Here is an 18158-nt window from a genome sequence, read left to right as displayed (position 1 = left end):
TCTTTTCTTAAAAGGCGTGACGACTAGAGCAGTCTCTCCGCCAGGCGCCCCGCCGCCCCGGGGGACAAGCCCGGCGCTTGCGGGAGGCCAGGGCTACTGCGGCCCCGGGATCGCGGCCGGGGGGAGGCAGGCCTTGGCATCGGGGGGGGGGGTTCCTGGGAGGCGCCCCCCCCCCGCCGCCCGCCGAGGGACCAAAGTCCAGCGCCTTTGTCGGGTAAAGCGAAGTGCCGCACGAGATTCCTATTCTTATCCTCCAAGCGTCCCCTCGAGGCGCCACGCGGGACCGGCTCTGCGAGGGGGCGGGGCCCATGCAAATCGGAGCCCGAGTTCCCGAGCCGACGAATAGGGGCGGGCGGGGCGGGGCAGCGGAGGCGGGGCGCCCTCCTCCCCCGAAAGGCGCGTGCGCGGCGGCGGCGGCGGCGGCCCGTCAGTCTCTCCTCCGGCCCGTCAGGCGACGCTTCTTCTCCGCGCGGCCTTCGCTGAGGGAGCCGAGCGGCCGGCGGGACACGCGTCGTGAGGTAGAGCGGGGCGGGCGGGCCAGGGCCGAGGGGAGGCCGGGCGGGGCCCTTCGCCTGGGCGCTTCAGACATGCCCGCGTCCATACACGTGTCATGCTGCCCCCGGGGCCTTCCCTCGGGGTCGCGCGCTCCGGGCCCCCCCGCCAAGTCTCTTGGGCGAAAGGTTTCCCGCGAGTGCCAGGTCAGCCCCCTCCCCCCCCCCCCGAGGCAGGAGCCCCAGAGCCAGCTCCCCCCGCCCCCCCCGCCCTGCCCCACGCAAGATCTTCCTGCCCGGGTTCCCTCCCGACCCCCTTCTCTCTCTGTCTCGACCGGCCCAACTCCCTGGTGTTGCCCCAAAGGCGCCCCCCCTCCATTCATCCTCAGGTGCACCGAGGAGACCCCCCCCCCCATCTGCTCCACACAAATGTCCCCTGTGGGACAAGCATCCTTCCATCCCAGCTACTCGACCCGCGTCCAGGGAGCATCTCCTTTCCCACGGCCCCTCCACGAAGGCCGGAATGAAGGATCCAGTTTCCCTCCAGCCCCCCCCCCCACCCCAAAGGGCAGCCACGCGGTGTGACATATTCAGACAGGAGCCACCATCCAGGCAGCTAAGAACATATTCTCCAACCCTAAGGCTGCTTATTTCAATGTACTGCCTGCTCAGTGGTCACTGAATACACTGCCATAAATGCTTCCTGTAGGAGATCCCTGCCCACCCCCTCCAGGGCACACTGGTCTGCCGCTTTTCTGAGATCCCCCGCTCTTGTTGCACAAGGACTTCATTCCAGGATCTCATCTTCTCCGCTTCCTCTCAGGACTCTTCATGCCCCTAGTGCCCAAACTTCTTTCAAAGAGGGCCAGATCTGATGAAGTGAACATGTGTTCACTTCAAAGTTGTTGAGCTTTTTTTACAATTTTACCCCAAAGTTGTTGAGCTTTTCGAAATGGACTTTGGACATGCCTGCCCTAGTGCCTAACCATGTATCTGTCTGACTTTCCCATCCATTGTTATCTCCGAAGATTCCACAAGCCTTGTATACTTACATGCTGCTTCATTTTTGTACCATAACCTAGGCCATGGGTAGGCAAACTAAGCCCCGGGGGCCGGATCTGCCCCAATTGCCTTCTAAATCTGGCCCACAGGTGGTCCGGGAATCAGCGTGTTTTTACATGACTAGAATGTGTGCTTTTATTTAAAATGCATCTCTGGGTTATTTGTGGGGCATAGGAACTCATTCATTTTTTCCCCAAAATATAGTCCGGCCCCCTGCTGAAAAAGTTTGCTGACCCCTGGCCTAGGCAATCCCTTCCTAACATACCCAGATCCTCCTTATAGTAGATCCTCACTTGTTCTCTCCTTACCATGTTGGGAGTCACGTATGAATGTGTGCAGCCTGCATATTTTTGAGATGCTGTTGAATACTTATTCTTCCAATACAAACTTGTAAATAGCTGTTGGGTTGTTCTTCTCAGAGTTTAATGGTGTGCTATAAGGGTTCAATGGAAGCAGGAATAAATTTCCCAGCAGTTTAAGGTGTTCCCAGATGCTAGATGTGAATGCACTGCTGCTCCCTATCTTGCTGCCTGCTTGAGCCTTCAGTTGCTGGACAGGATTGAATAGTGCATAACTCGCATGAAAGATGTGGAAAATGTTGTCACGTCATGGAGGTTTGCCTCTGAGACAGAGTTCTGATTTGTGGGAGGGAATCTGTATACTCTACCAGCCGCAGTGTATTCATCAATCGCTCTCTTGTAAGGGTAGCCAACCGTTGTGGTTCCATAGGCACAGTTGCAGTTTGGGTAAACTGCTGTGTGCACCATGCACGCACATGTGCACTCATCACAATCACATACATGCATATTCATTATCCCCCTGCCAACAATTGCACTTGAAAAAAGCCTTCTGTGGGCTAAAGTGGAAACGCTCTTTCAAATATTATTTTTGAGGAGGAGGAGGGGGCAGAAATGAGACGCTGCAAAACACAAGGGAAGGGCTCTGAGGGCGCTGTGTTGGTAATGCGTGTGTTAGCGGCTAACTGCACATTACACAATAAAAGCAGCTTTGGAAAAATGGGTTTTAGAGGAGAGAATCCTGGCAGAAGCATTCCTCATCCAATGTTTCTCTGCTGCAAACTGCTCCACTGCAGCTGTTCATGACTCCAAAAGCATTTTTGCTAGGGCAAAAGTACTTTTCAGCTTTGAGGGGAGGGGAAAGTCACTTGTAGAAGCAGATACAAATAGTACAGGGAAAGGAGTCCTCTGCAGAAGCTAGTTTTGATTCACCTTACCTTTCCCATATTTTATTTATTAAAATGTTTAAAGCACACAGTGTCAAGTGTTTCTACATTTCAAAACATAGAGCAACAATGTCCTGAATCAAAATAATAAATAAAAATTGAATAATAAAAGGTAAATAAAGTTAAATGGACAGTTAAGTCCAGTCATCAGCAACTATGGGGTGCAGTGCTCATCTCTTCAGGCCAAGGGAGCCAGTGTTTGTCCACAGACAGCTTTCCAGGTCATGTAGCCAGCATGACTAAACCACTTCTGGCACAACAGGTCACCATGATGAGTGCCAGAGCGCACAGAAATGCCGTTTACCTTTCTGCTGCAGTGGGACCTATTTATCTACTTGCACTAGTGTACTTTTGAACTGCTACGTTGGCAGGAACTGGGACAAAGCAACAGGAGCTCACCTCGTCGTACAGATTCAAACCACCAACTTTCTGATTGGCAAGCCCAAGTGGCTCAGTGGTTTAGAGTTAGACCATAGTGCCACCTGCTCCCTATCAAAATAATACTGTAAGTCAGTGCAGTGGTACCTCGGGTTACAAACGCTTCAGGTTACATACACTTCAGGTTACACACCCCGCTAACCCAGAAATAGTGCTTCGGGTTAAGAACTTTGCTTCAGGATAAGGACAGAAATTGGGCTCCGGCGGCAGCAGGAGGCCCCATTAGCTAAAGTGATGCTTCAGGTTAAGAACAGTTTCAGGTTAAGAACGGACCTCTGGAACGAATTAAGTACTTAACCCGAGGTATCACTGTAAATGCACATTCAACATAGATGCTGTTTAGATTGTTTGGAAGTCTGGTTCATATACGTGCAACAGACAAAGAAAATTGTGTGACAATTTCAAAATGAAACAAAACACCCATATACTTTATAACTTTTTATGTGATTTTATTATTGCCAAAAAATGAAACTCTCTGTCTTTTCCCTAATTAAGGAGAAGTATAAGTAGTGCTAGTTTTCTGTAACTAGAACACAGAAGTTTAGCAGCACCTTTTATAGGCAGCCATAATATGCTAAATGTATACTATGGAATTTTTCATCCATATCATGCCAAATATTTTGCTAAACATCTGTATTCTACTGGTTGTTAGATCCATCTGTCTCAGGAGACAACGGAAGAGTGCATCTTCAAGGGTAAAGTCAAACCATTTTGGAGAGTGAAGTGTCTCTTCTGTGGCTTTAGGTTAATGGAAGGATGTATACAAAATTGTGATATTGCCTCAGGTGAATTCTCCATTCTGTCATCTGATGGTCTCTGTGGTGTCTCACTTAAGTGTCTGGATGATGCAATGCAGAGCAGTTTATTGGGTGGGACAGGGTTCAGTATAGGAAGCCTTGTGACTTGATGGGGGCTGGTGCTGAGTTGCTGATGGCAGCTTCTTGGCAAAGCAAGTGGTGTGAAGGGGTGGTGCTTATTAGCAGCTTAGTCTTAACTTCGTGAATGCATCATGAATAACGCATTTCAGTGTGTGGACAGGAAATTCTTCTGTGTGTTGTGAAGAATCTGGAGAGACTCATCTAGCTAAATTGTTAAGGTCTGTTGCTTTCTTACCTAATTGCTAGTGGCAAGGTAAAACGAAAATGCTTAATGAAACATTGCCTCCTTTTATGCTTATCAGAGGTTGTGTCAGGAGTTCTTATATGAATACTCCTTTCTTATGGTCCTTATAGGGTGGTTGTAAGGAGTGCGCTGAGCATTTTTAAATAGGAAAGTGGGATAGAAATAGTTTAAATAAATAAGATAATGTATGCAGTTTTTTAAACACTTGAAGTGCTGTACAAATGTCAAATATTATTTTCACACCTTTGGTGTCTCTTGTAGCAACCGTGACATGATAGTGGTAGAAAGTTTTTAGCCTTCCTAATGCAGGGATCATTTCACATTGAACTGCTTTACTGTAGCTTTCCTGGGTCTTAAACGGCTGTAATCTGGGGAGAGGGGCAGAGCTGATCTTCTAATATTACATTGTTATAGCGACACTTTACCTTGAAGTGCACAGAATGCTATTGACCCTTTATCCAAGGTCAGCACTTCTCATTTCAGTTTTATCTCTTCCTTCTCATGGAATTTTAAGCTCTGGTTGTTAAAAAACACCTTTATAAACTCTGAATTTGTGCAGGTGCCTATGCACAGCTGTGACAGACGGCAACACCTTGTTCCAGTGCCAACCCAGGAAGGTACCCCACTGGCAACAGGTGCACTGTTGTGCTACACTCCTCTTGCCACCAGCTGCTTATTTGTCCCCCAGGGCAAAGAGTATAGGATTTCCACTGCTTCATGGTGATCTGCTTGGGAGTAGGGCTGAATTCCAAGTCTTCTGCCTGGCAACTTTGGCCTGTCACCTCTCCCGACCACCCAGGTGCTTTAACCCAGCAGCTTAGCTCAAGCAATCCACCCTTGAGTGTGTTCAGCAAGCAGCCCAGTCCAGAAATCCCGTACAGCAGTGTATTTAAACAGACTATTAAAAGAAAGGGAAAGGTGGAGAAACAGTAAGCCACATTCAGATGGGAAATAAAACACCAAACTAGAATATGGATGTAGCTAATCCAATACTAGAGAGCTTATACAACAACATTGACACTTTCGGTAGCCTTTGGAGTTGGCTGAAGGGGGGGGGGGCAAAGTATACAGGCATGATGCCATGTTCTATGCTCTTTGATTGGGTTGATCATGATTGACAGCTAGAGGGTACTTCACCACTGGGGGGGGAGCACTCTAGTCTAGGTGGTGAGAATTGGGATGGAGATGGCTGCCAGACAGCAATGCAGAGGTGGGGAGTGCTGGTTAGGATACCTCACAGAAAGCATCATGATATGGAGTCTGCTATTCTAACCAACTCTAGGAATTTTTAAAAAATGACCACCTGGGCAATTTTGAGGGTCTTTGGCACATTTCAGGTATGCTACCTGTAGTATGTCAGGAAAAGGAGGTGAAGGACTGTATTCTTCTTTTTACTGTTAGTGTAAACCCCCATCCCACAAAACATTTAAAAGGCCATATTTTTATTATTGTATGGTGAACCTTGATATGAGGTTATGACATCATGGGTAGGTTTTATGAAGCTGTGAAGTAGATTTGGCTCCCCTTGAAAAAAATTGATATAGTGTCTGTGACTGAAAAGGTGCACAGGTATAAGCCTGCAAATTTCCATTGAAGGAAAGGGCTCTGGTGTTTTGCGTGTTTTATACTGTTTTTATACGCATTTGTGGCTATATTTTGTTCACTTCTTTGACATTTTAAAATATGGCTTATATATTTTCTAAATGTGAATGTTTATTCATAAAATCTGTTTAAAAGTGAGTTATAAAGTTTGATGGATCACAAGAGTACGTCATCCTTCTGTGTACATAATTGTCTGGAGCAATTTGACCCTAATTTAATCTTGTGGCAATCTAGGTTAGGCTGCCACGTGGCCATCTGTTTGCACTCCTCTGATGATGTAGCCCCCATGCAAAAGTTATTGCTATATCAGTGATAAAAATGGTTTGGATAGTGTGCCTTGTGACTGTACTTGACAATGTCATTTCCTAGGTTTTGGACCTGAGCCAAAGCTATGGGGCAGGATTTCGCCCAGTTGTTATGCAAGAGACCTCCTGTCTTCCTTCCTTGTTAATATGCACATTGCATGCGTGTATCCAGTTGGTGCTGCGTTTTCTTGTGGACTTTGGAACTTGTATCAGGCGTGTTCCTGGTCTCTGGACTGCCTGATCTGATAGGACCTAATCTGCACTTGACCAATTAAAGTGTCCCCTTAAAGGTGCTAGTAGCTGAGGTCTTTAGCACAGTGTCTGCCATAAGGGCAGCAAATAACTGATTGTTTCTCTACTTGTAAGAGGATAGTTGTTTTCCACATCCTCTGTCTATGGGCTGTGTGTATCAATACACACTTCTACCATTTCAGTGCGCTGTACATTCTGTGTTTTTTTTAATGATATTTATTAAAATTTCACAAGAAATTACAAAAGTAAGAAAGAAATAGAAAAAAGAAAACAAAAGATACAAAATACAGAAAAAATAAAAACAGTTAAAAATAAATCCATCTTTCCATGCCTTGCCTTTCATTTACTTGTTTCCCTGACCTCCTCACACCTCCCTTTTTTGTATTCCAGTTCAAATGGTTAATTCAGCAAATCCTTTCCCTCTTTGTTTTTATCTTAATTCTTTATCTTAACATATTATAACTTTATATTTTCATCTATTAACAATCCATTTTTACATACTCCTTTTTAACATTATTGCTAAAACCGCTTCATTTCATTCCGACATCATTTTAGCATTCCTTAATTTTACAATGTTTCTGTAGATAATCTTTAAATTTCTTCCAATCTTCTTCCACCGACTCTTCTCCCTGGTCTTGGATTCTGCCAGTCATTTCCACCAATTCCATATAGTCTATCACTTTCATCTGCCATTCTTCCAAGGTGGGTAGATCTTGTGTCTTCCAGTACTTTGCTATGAGTATTCTTGCTGCTGTTGTAGCGTACATAAAAAAAGTTCGATCCTTCTTTAACACCAATTGGCCGACCATGCCCAGAAGAAAGGCCTCTGGTTTCTTCAAAAAGGTATATTTAAATACCTTTTTCATTTCATTATATATCATCTCCCAGAAAGCCTTAATCCTTGGGTACGTCCACCAAAGGTGAAAGAATGTGCCTTCATTATCTTTACATTTCCAACGTTTATTATCGGGCAAATGGTAGATTTTTGCAAGCTTGACTGGTGTCATGTACCACCTGTATATCATTTTCATAATATTCTCTCTTAAGGCATTACATGCCGTAAATTTTATACCTGTGGTCCACAACTGTTCCCAGTCAGCAAACATAATGTTATGTCCAACATCTTGTGCCCATTTAATCATAGCAGATTTAACCGTTTCATCCTGAGTATTCCATTTCAACAGCAAGTTATACATTCTTGATAGTATCTTAGTTTTGGGGTCTAACAGTTCTGTTTCCAATTTTGATTTTTCCATCTGGAAGCCAATTTTTTTGTCCAGATTGTAAGCCTCCCTTATTTGATAGTAATGAAGCCAGTCTCGCACTTTATCTTTTAGTTTCTCAAAACTCTGCAATTTCAATTTGTCTCCTTCTTGTTCCAAAATCTCCCAATATTTCGGCCATTTGGCCTCCATATTGAGCTTTTTCTGAGCCTTCGCTTCCATCGGTGACAACCACCTTGGGGTTTTGTTTTCAAGTAAGTCTTTATATCTTATCCAGACATTAAACAATGCTTTCCTGACAATATGGTTTTTAAATGCTTTGTGTGCTTTAACCTTGTCATACCGCAGATATGCATGCCACCCAAAAACATTATTAAAGCCTTCTCAATCCAAAATGTCTGTGTTCTCAAGAAGCAGCCATTCTTTCAGCCAGCAAAATGCTGCTGATTCATAATAGAGTTTAAGGTCTGGCAGGGCAAATCCACCTCTTTCGTTTACATCGGTTAGTATTTTAAATTTTATTCTGGGCTTCTTGCCCTGCCAGACAAATCTAGAAATGTCTCTCTGCCACTTCTTGAAACAGTCCATTTTGTCCAAAATTTGCAATGATTGAAACAAAAATAACATTCTTGGCAATACATTCATTTTTATAACAGCAATTCGACCTAGCAAGGAAAGCTTCAGATTTGACCATATTTCTAGGTCCTTTTTCACTTCTGGCCAACATTTCTCATAATTATCTTTAAATAAATTTAAGTTCTTAGCAGTCATATTAACCCCCAGGTATTTTACTTTCTTAACCAGTGTTAAACCTGTCTCCTTCTGAAACCTCTCTTTCTCAATCGGTGTTAAATTTTTTTCAAGAACCTTAGTTTTTAACTTGTTCAACTTAAATCCTGCCACTTGACCAAATTCTTGAATCAGTTCCAATACTCTTTTAGTACTAGATTCTGGCTCCTGTAGTGTCAGTACTAAGTCATCTGCAAAAGCTTTCAGTTTGTACTGTTTGGCTCCGACCTGTATACCTTTAATCAGATGGTCCCTTCTGATCATATTTAGCAAAACCTCCAGGACCGAAATAAAGAGCAATGGGGAAATTGGGCAGCCTCGTCGTGTCCCTTTCTCTATCTTAAATTCCTCTGTCACCACATTGTTAACAATTAGTTTGGCCTTTTGTTCTGAGTAAATTGCACCTATACCATTTTCAAAGCCTTGACCAACCCCCATCCCCTGAAGATTTTTCTTCATAAAACTCCAAGAGATATTATCAAAAGCTTTCTCCGCATCTACAAATATTAAGACTGCTTTAGTATTAATATTCACTTGCAGTTTTTCCAAAATGTTAATTATATTTCTCGTGTTATCAGACAAGTGTCTACCCGGGAGAAAGCCAGCTTGGTCTTTATGTATCTCCTCCACTAATACTTTTTTTAAATCTTTTAGCCAAAATATCTGCAAAAATTTTATAATCCACGTTAAGCATGGATATGGGGCGGTAGTTCTTAAGTTGTGTCTTTTCAGACTCAGTTTTCGGTATAAGTGTAATGTAGGCTTCCTTCCACGACTCTGGCGCTTTTTTCCTCTCCAAAATTTCATTACAAACCTCCTTTAGTGGTTGAATTATCCAATCTTTCAAAGATCTATAGTATTTTGAGGTTAAACCATCCGGCCCTGGAGATTTGCCCAACTGTACATTCTGAAAGTTGCACATTGTTGAAAGGTTGACAGGAAGAAGAGAGAACGTATTTTGTGTGCCACTTGTGTGCCCCTCTTGGATTGGCCTTTTTCATTTAAATATAGTTCTAGTGGGATAATGACTTGTGTGCCACTGAGAGCACAGCTTGTGATTTTTCACTTATGCAGCACTATAGACATACAAGGCTCTTCACCATATAATGCAAGGTAAAAAGATCTGGCCCTGCCCTAGAGGGCTTACAATGTAAATGACCAAATATCGCACCACCCCAGATCAGCAGGACATTTACATTTTCACTAGCAGCTGGTAAATGTACTTCATGTCTCCTTCAAATTCCTTCAAAGGATGAGTCTTAAGGATTTGAAATGGGGTGTTGATTGGCAAGGATGTGGTGTTACTTTTTTTAAAAAAGACACTGAAGTGCATTCCTTGCTAAGAAGACATTTTGGTTCTATTAAAGTTAATGTTAAAGATAGCTGAGCTAATGGGAATCTTGAGTTGGTGACTCTAGGGTGAGAATCTGCCTGTCATTTCCTCAGAACCAGCAAGTATCCTAATGAGATAATTGTACAGCTGGAAGGAATTGGAAGGTCATTTAATCGAACCCTCCCACTGGAGATTAGGTCTATCATGCCAATTATTCCTGCCGGGTGGCCCATAATAATTTGAACAATTGCATGCTATACAGCAGAGAAACAAGAGTAACTGTATATCATACAATACCAGAGTTTATATGAGCACAGCTGGAAAAAGATGGAAGTTCTTGAAAAATCCCTGTTCTGTTGAAAGAACTAACTTGTTTACTATAGCACTGGTCTTCACTTAGATGCAGTGTTGGTGAGTGCCCTGACTATCCACTAATTGTCTCTCTACGCACCTATCAATTAATCCTCTCATCCAGTTGTCTCTTTCTCTGTCTTCCTAGAGTAGTGATTCTCAAGTCCAGGCAACTCCCCATTTGCGCATGATTGGCATGCATGTGCTGTTTTTGGCACCACAAGGGGGTGGGTGGGGTGGGCTTATGCTTGTCCTGCTGATGCATGCAGGGCCTCAGAGCAATGCCTCCCCCTCAGTGGGGAGTTGCCTGCACACTCCTCTCCAGCACCCCTACCCCTTCTGCAGTGTTATCCTTCAAAGGCTGCTATCTCCACTCCAAAATTTTAAACTGTAGACCTGCTCACAGCCAAATCCCATTCCATTGAGAGAAGGAGAAGATATCAGTCCAAACGAATATAGTAGCAGAGGAAGATACCTTTTACCAGATCTGCCTAGTTATTGATCTAGCCCAGTTTTGCTTATTTTGATTGGCAGCAGAGGTCCTTCCCATAACCTGATATGCCTGTTTTTTTAACTGGAGGTGCCTGGGATTGAATCGGGGACTTCCTGCATGCAAGGCAGATGCTGTACTACTGATCTATGGTCCCTGCCCCATAAATCTGAGCTGCCTTCCCATCTACAGCGGGGCAGGAAGTGTGTGTGATTCTGTTTCTGGTCAAATATTGGAATTAAAAGAAAATCTAGTTTAGCTTTTGAAAGTATGGAGACAGACCACTCATTCACATTGGCTGAGAATTTTTCTTATCCTTCCATTGTTATAATCATCAGCTACTGAGCCAAGTTTAAGGTTTTGTTGCTGATATTTAAAGCCCTAAACAACTTGGGACCAGAATACCGTATTTTTTCGCTCTATAGGACCATAGGAGGGGGAGAACAGGAAAAAAATTTTTTTCCTTGTTCTCCCCCTCTAAAACAAGGTGCGTTCAAGGTGCATTCACCCAAAGCCTCCGGAGCACAGCGGGAGTTCCCACTGCGCTCTGGAGGCTTCAGGCGGCTACCTTGGAAGCCTGGAGAGCGAGAGGCGTCAGTGCGCACTGACCCCTCTCGCTCTCCAGACTTCAGTGAAGACAACCCAAAGCCTCTGGAGCACGGCGGGAATTCCGTCTGGGCTCTGGAGGCTTCAGGTTCCTTTTGACCTGCTCTTTGGGGCTGGTGGTGGGGGGAAGCCATTTGAAGTCAGTTTGGGAGAGACAAAATGGTTTCAGGACTTTTTCCTGCATTGTTTTCCGACATGTGGTGTGTGTATGTGTGTGTGTGTGTGTGTGTGTATATGACCTTAAAATTATTATAACAGTTTCTTAATATGTTTCCACTGAACATTTGGGAAAGCAGGTCTCCCCATTCATACTTCATGCGCTCACTGCAAAACCTGCCAGTGTATCTGTGGTGCAAACAGTCTGAATCATAGAATCATAGAGTTGGAAGAGACCACAAGGGCCATCGAGTCCAACCCCCTGCCAAGCAGGAAACACCATCAGAGCACTCCTGACATATGGTTGTCAAGCCTCTGCTTAAAGACCTCCAAATAAGGAGACTCCACCACACTCCTTGGCAGCAAATTCCACTGTTGAACAGCTCTTACTGTCAGGAAGTTCTTCCTAATGTTTAGGTGGAATCTTCTTTCTTGTAGTTTGGATCCATTGCTCCGTGTCCGCTTCTCTGGAGCAGCAGAAAACAACCTTTCTCCCTCCTCTATGTGACATCCTTTTATATATTTGAACATGGCTATCATATCACCCCTTAACCTCCTCTTCTCCAGGCTAAACATGCCCAGCTCCCTTAGCCGTTCCTCATAAGGCATCGTTTCCAGGCCTTTGACCATTTTGGTTGCCCTCCTCTGGACACGTTCCAGTTTGTCAGTGTCCTTCTTGAACTGTGGTGCCCAGAACTGGACACAGTACTCCAGGTGAGGTCTGACCAGAGCAGAATACAGTGGCACTATTACTTCCCTTGATCTAGATGCTATACTCCTATTGATGCAGCCCAGAATTGCATTGGCTTTTTAGCTGCCGCGTCACACTGTTGGCTCATGTCAAGTTTGTGGTCAACCAAGACTCCTAGATCCTTTTCACATGTAGTGCTCTCAAGCCAGGTGTCACCCATCTTGTATTTGTGCCTCTCATTTTTTTTGCCCAAGTGCAATACGTTACATTTCTCCCTGTTAAAATTCATCTTGTTTGTTTTGGCCCAGTTCTCTAATCTGTCAAGGTCGTTTTGAAGTGTGATCCTGTCCTCTGGGGTGTTAGCCACCCCTCCCAGTTTGGTGTCATCTGCAAATTTGATCAGGATGCCCTTGAGTCCATCATCCAAGTCGTTGATAAAGATGTTGAATAAGACCGGGCCCAAGACAGAACCCTGTGGCACCCCACTAGTCACTCTTCTCCAGGATGAAGAGGAACCATTGATGAGCACCCTTTGGGTTCGGTCAGTCAGCCAGTTACAAATCCACTGAGTGGTAGCATAGTCAAGACCGCATTTTACCAGCTTCTTTACAAGAATATCATGGGGCACCTTGTCAAATGCCTTGCTGAAATCAAGGTAGGCTACATCCACTGCGTTCCCTTCATTTACCAGGCTTGTAATTCTGTCAAAAAACGAGATCAGGTTCGTCTGACATGACTTATTTTTCAGAAATCCATGCTGACTATTGGTGATCACAGCATTCCTTTCTAGGTGCTCACAGACTGTTTGCTTAATGATCTGCTCCAGAATCTTCCCTGGTATTGATGTCAGACTGACTGGGCGGTAATTATTTGGGTCCTCTCTTTTCCCCTTTTTGAAAATAGGGACAACATTTGCCCTCCTCCAGTCTGCCGGGACTTCGCCTGTTCTCCAGGAATTCTCAAAGATGACTGCCAGTGGTTCTGAGATCATATCTGCCAGTTCTTTTAATACTCTTGGATGCAGTTCATTTGGCCCTGGAGACTTGAATACATCTAAACTAGCCAAGTATTCTTGTACTATCTCCTTGGTTATTCTGGGCTGTGTTTCCGCTGCTGAATCATTTGCTCCAAATTCTTCAGGTCGGGCATTGTTTTCTTTATCGGAGAAGACTGAGGCAAAGCAGGCATTGAGGAGTTCAGCCCTTTCTGTGTCCCCTGTTTGCATTTCACCATCTTCTCCTCTGAGTGACCCCACTGTTTCTTTGTTCTTCCTTTTGCTACGAACATACCCATAAAAGCCTTTTTTGTTGCTTTTAACCTCTCTAGCAAGCCTGAGTTCATTCTGTGCTTTAGCTTTTCTGACTTTGTGTCTACACATGCTGGCTATCTTAACTCAGTTAAAAGTTCTTTAGATAGCCACCCTGGCTTCTTTAGGCACCTTCCATGTTTCCGTCTCATTGGTATTGCCTGAAGTTGTGCTTTTACTATCTCCCTCTTAACAAACTCCCAGCCATCATGAACTCCCTTTCCTTTTAGTATTACTGTCCATGGGATCTCACCTAGCACTTCCCTAAGTTTTATGAAGTCGGCTTTCTTAAAGTCAAGAAATTGAGTCCTAGTATGCTTGGCTGCTCCTTTCTGCTGTATAGTGAACTTCAGAAGAGCATGATCACTCGCGCCTAATGATCCTTCCACTTCTACCCCACTAACCAGGTCCTCAACATTGGTTAGGACCAGATCTAAAATGGCTGTTCCTCTTGTTGCTTCTCCCACTTTCTGGACAATGAAGTTGTCTGCAAGGCCAGTGAGGAATCTGTTTGACCTTATGCTCTTGGCTGAGTTAGACATCCAACACATATCCGGGTAATTGAAGTCCCCCATTACTACTATCTCCCTTCCTTTTGCATGCTTGGCCATCTGTTCCAGGAAGGCATCATCTATGTCCTCCGTTTGGCTTGGGGATCTATAGTAAACTCCCACAATGAGGTCACTGTTATTCTTCTCTCCCTTAATTTTGACCCAAATGCTCTCACTTTGGCTTTGAGGTTCTAAATCTTGGATCTCTTCACAGGTATACACATCCCTGACATATAACGCCACTCCTCCTCCTTTCTTGTCTGGTTGTGTTTCTCTGAAATAGATTGTATCCCTCCATTATTACATTCCAATCATGGGACTTATCCCACCAGGTTTCAGTGATGCCTATTATGTCATATTTAGTTTGCTGTACCAAGAGCTCAAGCTCATCTTGTTTATTTCCCATGCTTTGCGCATTAGTGTACAGACACTGAAGTCCATTAATCATTCCCCCGTGTCTCTTATTTAAGGATTTTTTCCTCCCACCGCTAGGTCTGCGTGCTGTTTGCTCCATTCGGTCTATGACATTTGGATGATCATCTTCATCAATTGACACTCCTACCTTCAGGACCACTGTCTCCCTCCCCCACATTAGTCAGTTTAAAGCCCTCCTGATGAGGTTTCTGAGATTTTTGGCAAAAACATTCCTCCCAACTGTTGTGAGGTGCAGCCCATCGCTTGCCAGAAGTCCATCTTCAAGAAACTGCAGTCCATGATCTAAGAATCCAAACCGTTCCTGTTTACACCATTTGCGAAGCCAGCTGTTCACTTCCACTATTTTTCCCTCTCTCCCTGGGCCACGTCGTTCAACTGGGAGGACAGATGAGATGACAATTTGTGCATTTAATTGCTTCAATTTCCTGCCCAGAGCCTTGTAGTCTCTTTTGATCTTCTGGAGGCTATTGCTTGCAGTGTCATTGGTTCCCACATGAACCAAGAGGAAGGGGTATTTGTCAGTGGGTTTTATGATTCCTTGCAGTCGTTCAGTTACATCTTGGATCTTAGCCCCGGGGAGACAGCACACTTCCCAAGACATCTTGTCAGGCCCACAGATCACTGCTTCTGTTCCTCTCAGTAGGGAATCCCCTATCACCACTACACGCCTCCTCTTAGGTCTGGTCGGGTTTCTTCCGTGAGCTGTCCGTTCCAAGGTCACCTGCACATTCCCTGAGGAAAGAGGAAGAGCCAAGAATAGAATGTGGCTTTAACCCAAGCCTCTCGCTTGGTATTGTAGCCTCCTTTGGAATTTGGTCCTCCTCTTGGAGCTACAGAAAAGAGGAGCATATCATATATTGTTATTGGTTACCGTATATTATGTTGTATGGAGCTAACAGTGTATTCCGAAATGCTTCACTAGGTTCAGCCACCTTGCCTAGAAAAAAGAAAATGGCCAGAGGCAATTTAGGAATACAGAAATTTAAACTGACCCATCATTCCACCTAAGGTCTTGTTTGTACGAAGAACTTAACTCCTCCCAAACCCCCCCCCCCCCCAGCTGACTTCATTTCTTAAGGAATTCCCGACACTTTTGTGAAACAAAGATCTTGGAGTTGAACTAAGCTCTTAAGACTATGAGAATGTCTATCCCCTTTTAATAAGAAAGCAGTGAACGTTGTGCCACAGCACAGGGAGTGGGAGCCCCTGCTCAGTTTTTCAGGATTGTGTTGGGAGAGGTGACTCGTAACCCCTTCCTTGCCTGTCTTGCTGTGCTGTGGGGGAAGATGAGGTCTCCCTGGTGGCCAGATCAGTCCTGGTGGGCCTTGCCACTTTAGGGATAGCTTTGGCCACAATCTGTCTGGCTGTGGTACAATGCTGCTCTGGGTCAGACTCCAGGAGACTAAAGTCTGCTGCATCTCAGCAGATATGTTCAATATGGCCATGAGCCTAGTGAATGGGTGTGGAAATATTATTCTTCTCTAGTTCAGAGGCAGTGTGTTTTGCAAAGCGCACAAAATTCCAACAGACACACACGTCTCATGAATTTAGCATTTGATTCATCTCATCAGATGGTGTCCTGTTAAGAAGTTTTGTATCCAGTTTTGTGTTGCTTCCTCTAAGTGAAATTCTGTGACACTATTTCTCTTTTTGGTCATTTCTAATGCCTTGACCATTCAGAGGAATATACAAAGCTGCACTTTGCTGAATTAGAACATGGTCCATCTAGCTCATTGGTCTTCATCTGGCGTTCTGGGATGCACTGCAGGGGGTCTAAGATGGGTTGAAACAAATATGTGGTAAAAATTAAGATATGAGTCTCCAAATGAAGGTTTGGGTTAAGATTGGTCCGAAGTCTGCATGATCCTGGCACTCTATAATCAAGGGGACTTGATAGTTGTTGCAAGTAGGATTTGCTGGAACTGGGTTGCTTGCAATTAGGATATCTAATTATTAATTTGGTAGCAGGAGATAAGAGATTAGTGTGGCTGGAATTGGCTTGTGTATTGCACTGACTGATACGTACTGATCCAAGTGCACGTGTCTCTCTTTTCAGAATTTTTGCCATGTTTTGGAATGTGGGTCCTTGGAAATGTGTCTTGCCCCTACAGCTTTGCCTGCTGGGTTTTGCATGCTCTGTGTGGGCCAGCTCAGGAGTCTTGCCACAGACTTCTATCACAGCAGATTCCTTCCTGCAAGACCTCTTCCTCCGGTATGGCAAACATGACAAGCTCACTTTGCAGCAGCTCAAGTCCCTGTTGAATCGCCTTGATGTGGGAGTTGGAAGGAACAACATTAGTCGCACAGAGCAGCAGCGTAGAAACATCTCCTGGGTAATGTATTGTATTTATATAAGCTATTTCTGTCCTGCTTTTGAAGGTAGTGAGTGGGTCCACAAATCACCCTACTAATGCTAAAAACTTGGCTGTTATAAATGCATTCCGCTGAAAAATATTAAAATGATAAAACCTAAAGGGTCTATAGTGGGGCACCTTTAATTAAGTCCACTCAATTGATCTTGAAAGCTTTCTGAAATAAAACTGTCTTGAACTGACACCTAAAAGTTAACAGAGAAGAGGCAAAAAAGATGAACCTCTCTGGGGAGCAAGTTCTGTAATGTTGGTGCTGCCCCTGAGAAGGCCCTGTTCAGCATCACTACCCTCCTTGCTTCTTTCTAGTGGAGGAGGGGCAGGGTCTCCCTGTTATAGGTAGGTTTATATAGGGAAACATGGTCTATGACATGCCCAGGTCTGGACCATTTAGAGTGTTAATGGTCAAAATCAGCACCCAATTATGGTTTAGTAGCAGTAGTACCCATATTACTTTATTATTCGTTGCAGTTGCTATCTTAGAAATATTTTAAATTATTATTATTATTATTATTATTATTAATTTATTTGTGCTTTTATCTTGTATTTTTATCTCGTGAACTTCCCTGAGATCATTGAATGAAGGCGGTGTGGGTGTGTATACCATATTTTTCCGTGTACAAGATGATGTCTCTCCCTCTCCCCCCCCCATTTTTCAGTCAAAAATTGGGGGTCATCTTATACACAGATTTATATCTTAAGTCTTGGGTCAGCTGGCGGCTCCTGGCATCTCCTGAGTGGAGTGCGCTGTATTCAGGGCGCTGGCTGGAGAGGTGAGGAGGGAGCTTGGCCGCAGTGCCACCAGCTCTCACCTGCTGAGGCGAGGCAAAGCCAGATGCAGGCTGGAGAGGTGAGACGAGGCGAGGCTGTGCCGAGATGCGGGGTATCGCTCCCCCCAAAGCAATTTCCCCCAAAAGCAGAACAACTTTAACAAACTGATTTCTTAATTTTGGGCTCCCAAAAGTAGGGGTCATCTTATACATGGGGTCGTGTTATACATGGAAAAATACTCTGTGTGTATTGCAGTTTTAGTAGTATTAAGACATATTCACTCTACCCTCCAGCTGAAAAGCCTCCTGGAATGGTTATATAAGATCTATACAAACGTGTCCCTGCCCTCAAGCATCATAAAACTGCTATGTTTTTATACTCACCAGCTTGAATAAAAACAGTTCAGGGAGAGCAGGAGCCAAAGGGAGCTAGAATGGTGACAGGAGGCAGTGCATAATTTGTGCTCTTCAGCAAGTATGGGTCAGTAAAGCTCACTGGGAAGCCTGCAGGGTGTGAATGCTAACAAAAGGCACAACTCTGGGATTTTCACCACGCCTTGCTCTCTGTCCTAT

The 18158-nt window shown here is 44.5% G+C and overlaps 1 protein-coding gene and 1 long non-coding RNA gene across 5 annotated transcripts in view; one reads left to right on the top strand and one right to left on the bottom strand.

Moving 5' to 3' along the window:
* Positions 1 to 379: 379 nt before the first annotated feature.
* The window catches only part of SLC39A14 (solute carrier family 39 member 14), a 35034-nt gene continuing 17255 nt past the window's right edge, over positions 380 to 18158 (top strand). Inside the window, exons 1-2 of one of the 4 annotated variants that reach the window (XM_083588761.1) lie at positions 380 to 553; positions 16503 to 16779. In XM_083588761.1, the coding sequence (XP_083444887.1) occupies positions 16513 to 16779 (267 nt within the window). In that variant the 5' untranslated portion in view covers positions 380 to 553; positions 16503 to 16512. The remainder of the gene's footprint in view (positions 554 to 16502; positions 16780 to 18158) is intronic. The other 3 variants (XM_083588763.1, XM_083588764.1, XM_083588762.1) reach the window with 3 other exon arrangements.
* LOC310750778 lies at positions 919 to 18154 on the bottom strand. Its single transcript, XR_014542264.1, has 3 exons — positions 17970 to 18154; positions 15318 to 15383; positions 919 to 5254 (listed from the first exon to the last, which is right to left on the bottom strand). It is a non-coding gene; the product is annotated as an uncharacterized lncRNA (long non-coding RNA).

The sequence above is a fragment of the Podarcis filfolensis genome (genome assembly GCF_964270895.1).
Source record: "Podarcis filfolensis genome assembly, chromosome: 15".
NCBI lineage: Eukaryota > Metazoa > Chordata > Lepidosauria > Squamata > Lacertidae > Podarcis > Podarcis filfolensis.
Note: the sequence above shows the minus strand (reverse complement) of the source record. Positions and strands in the feature narration are given on the sequence as shown.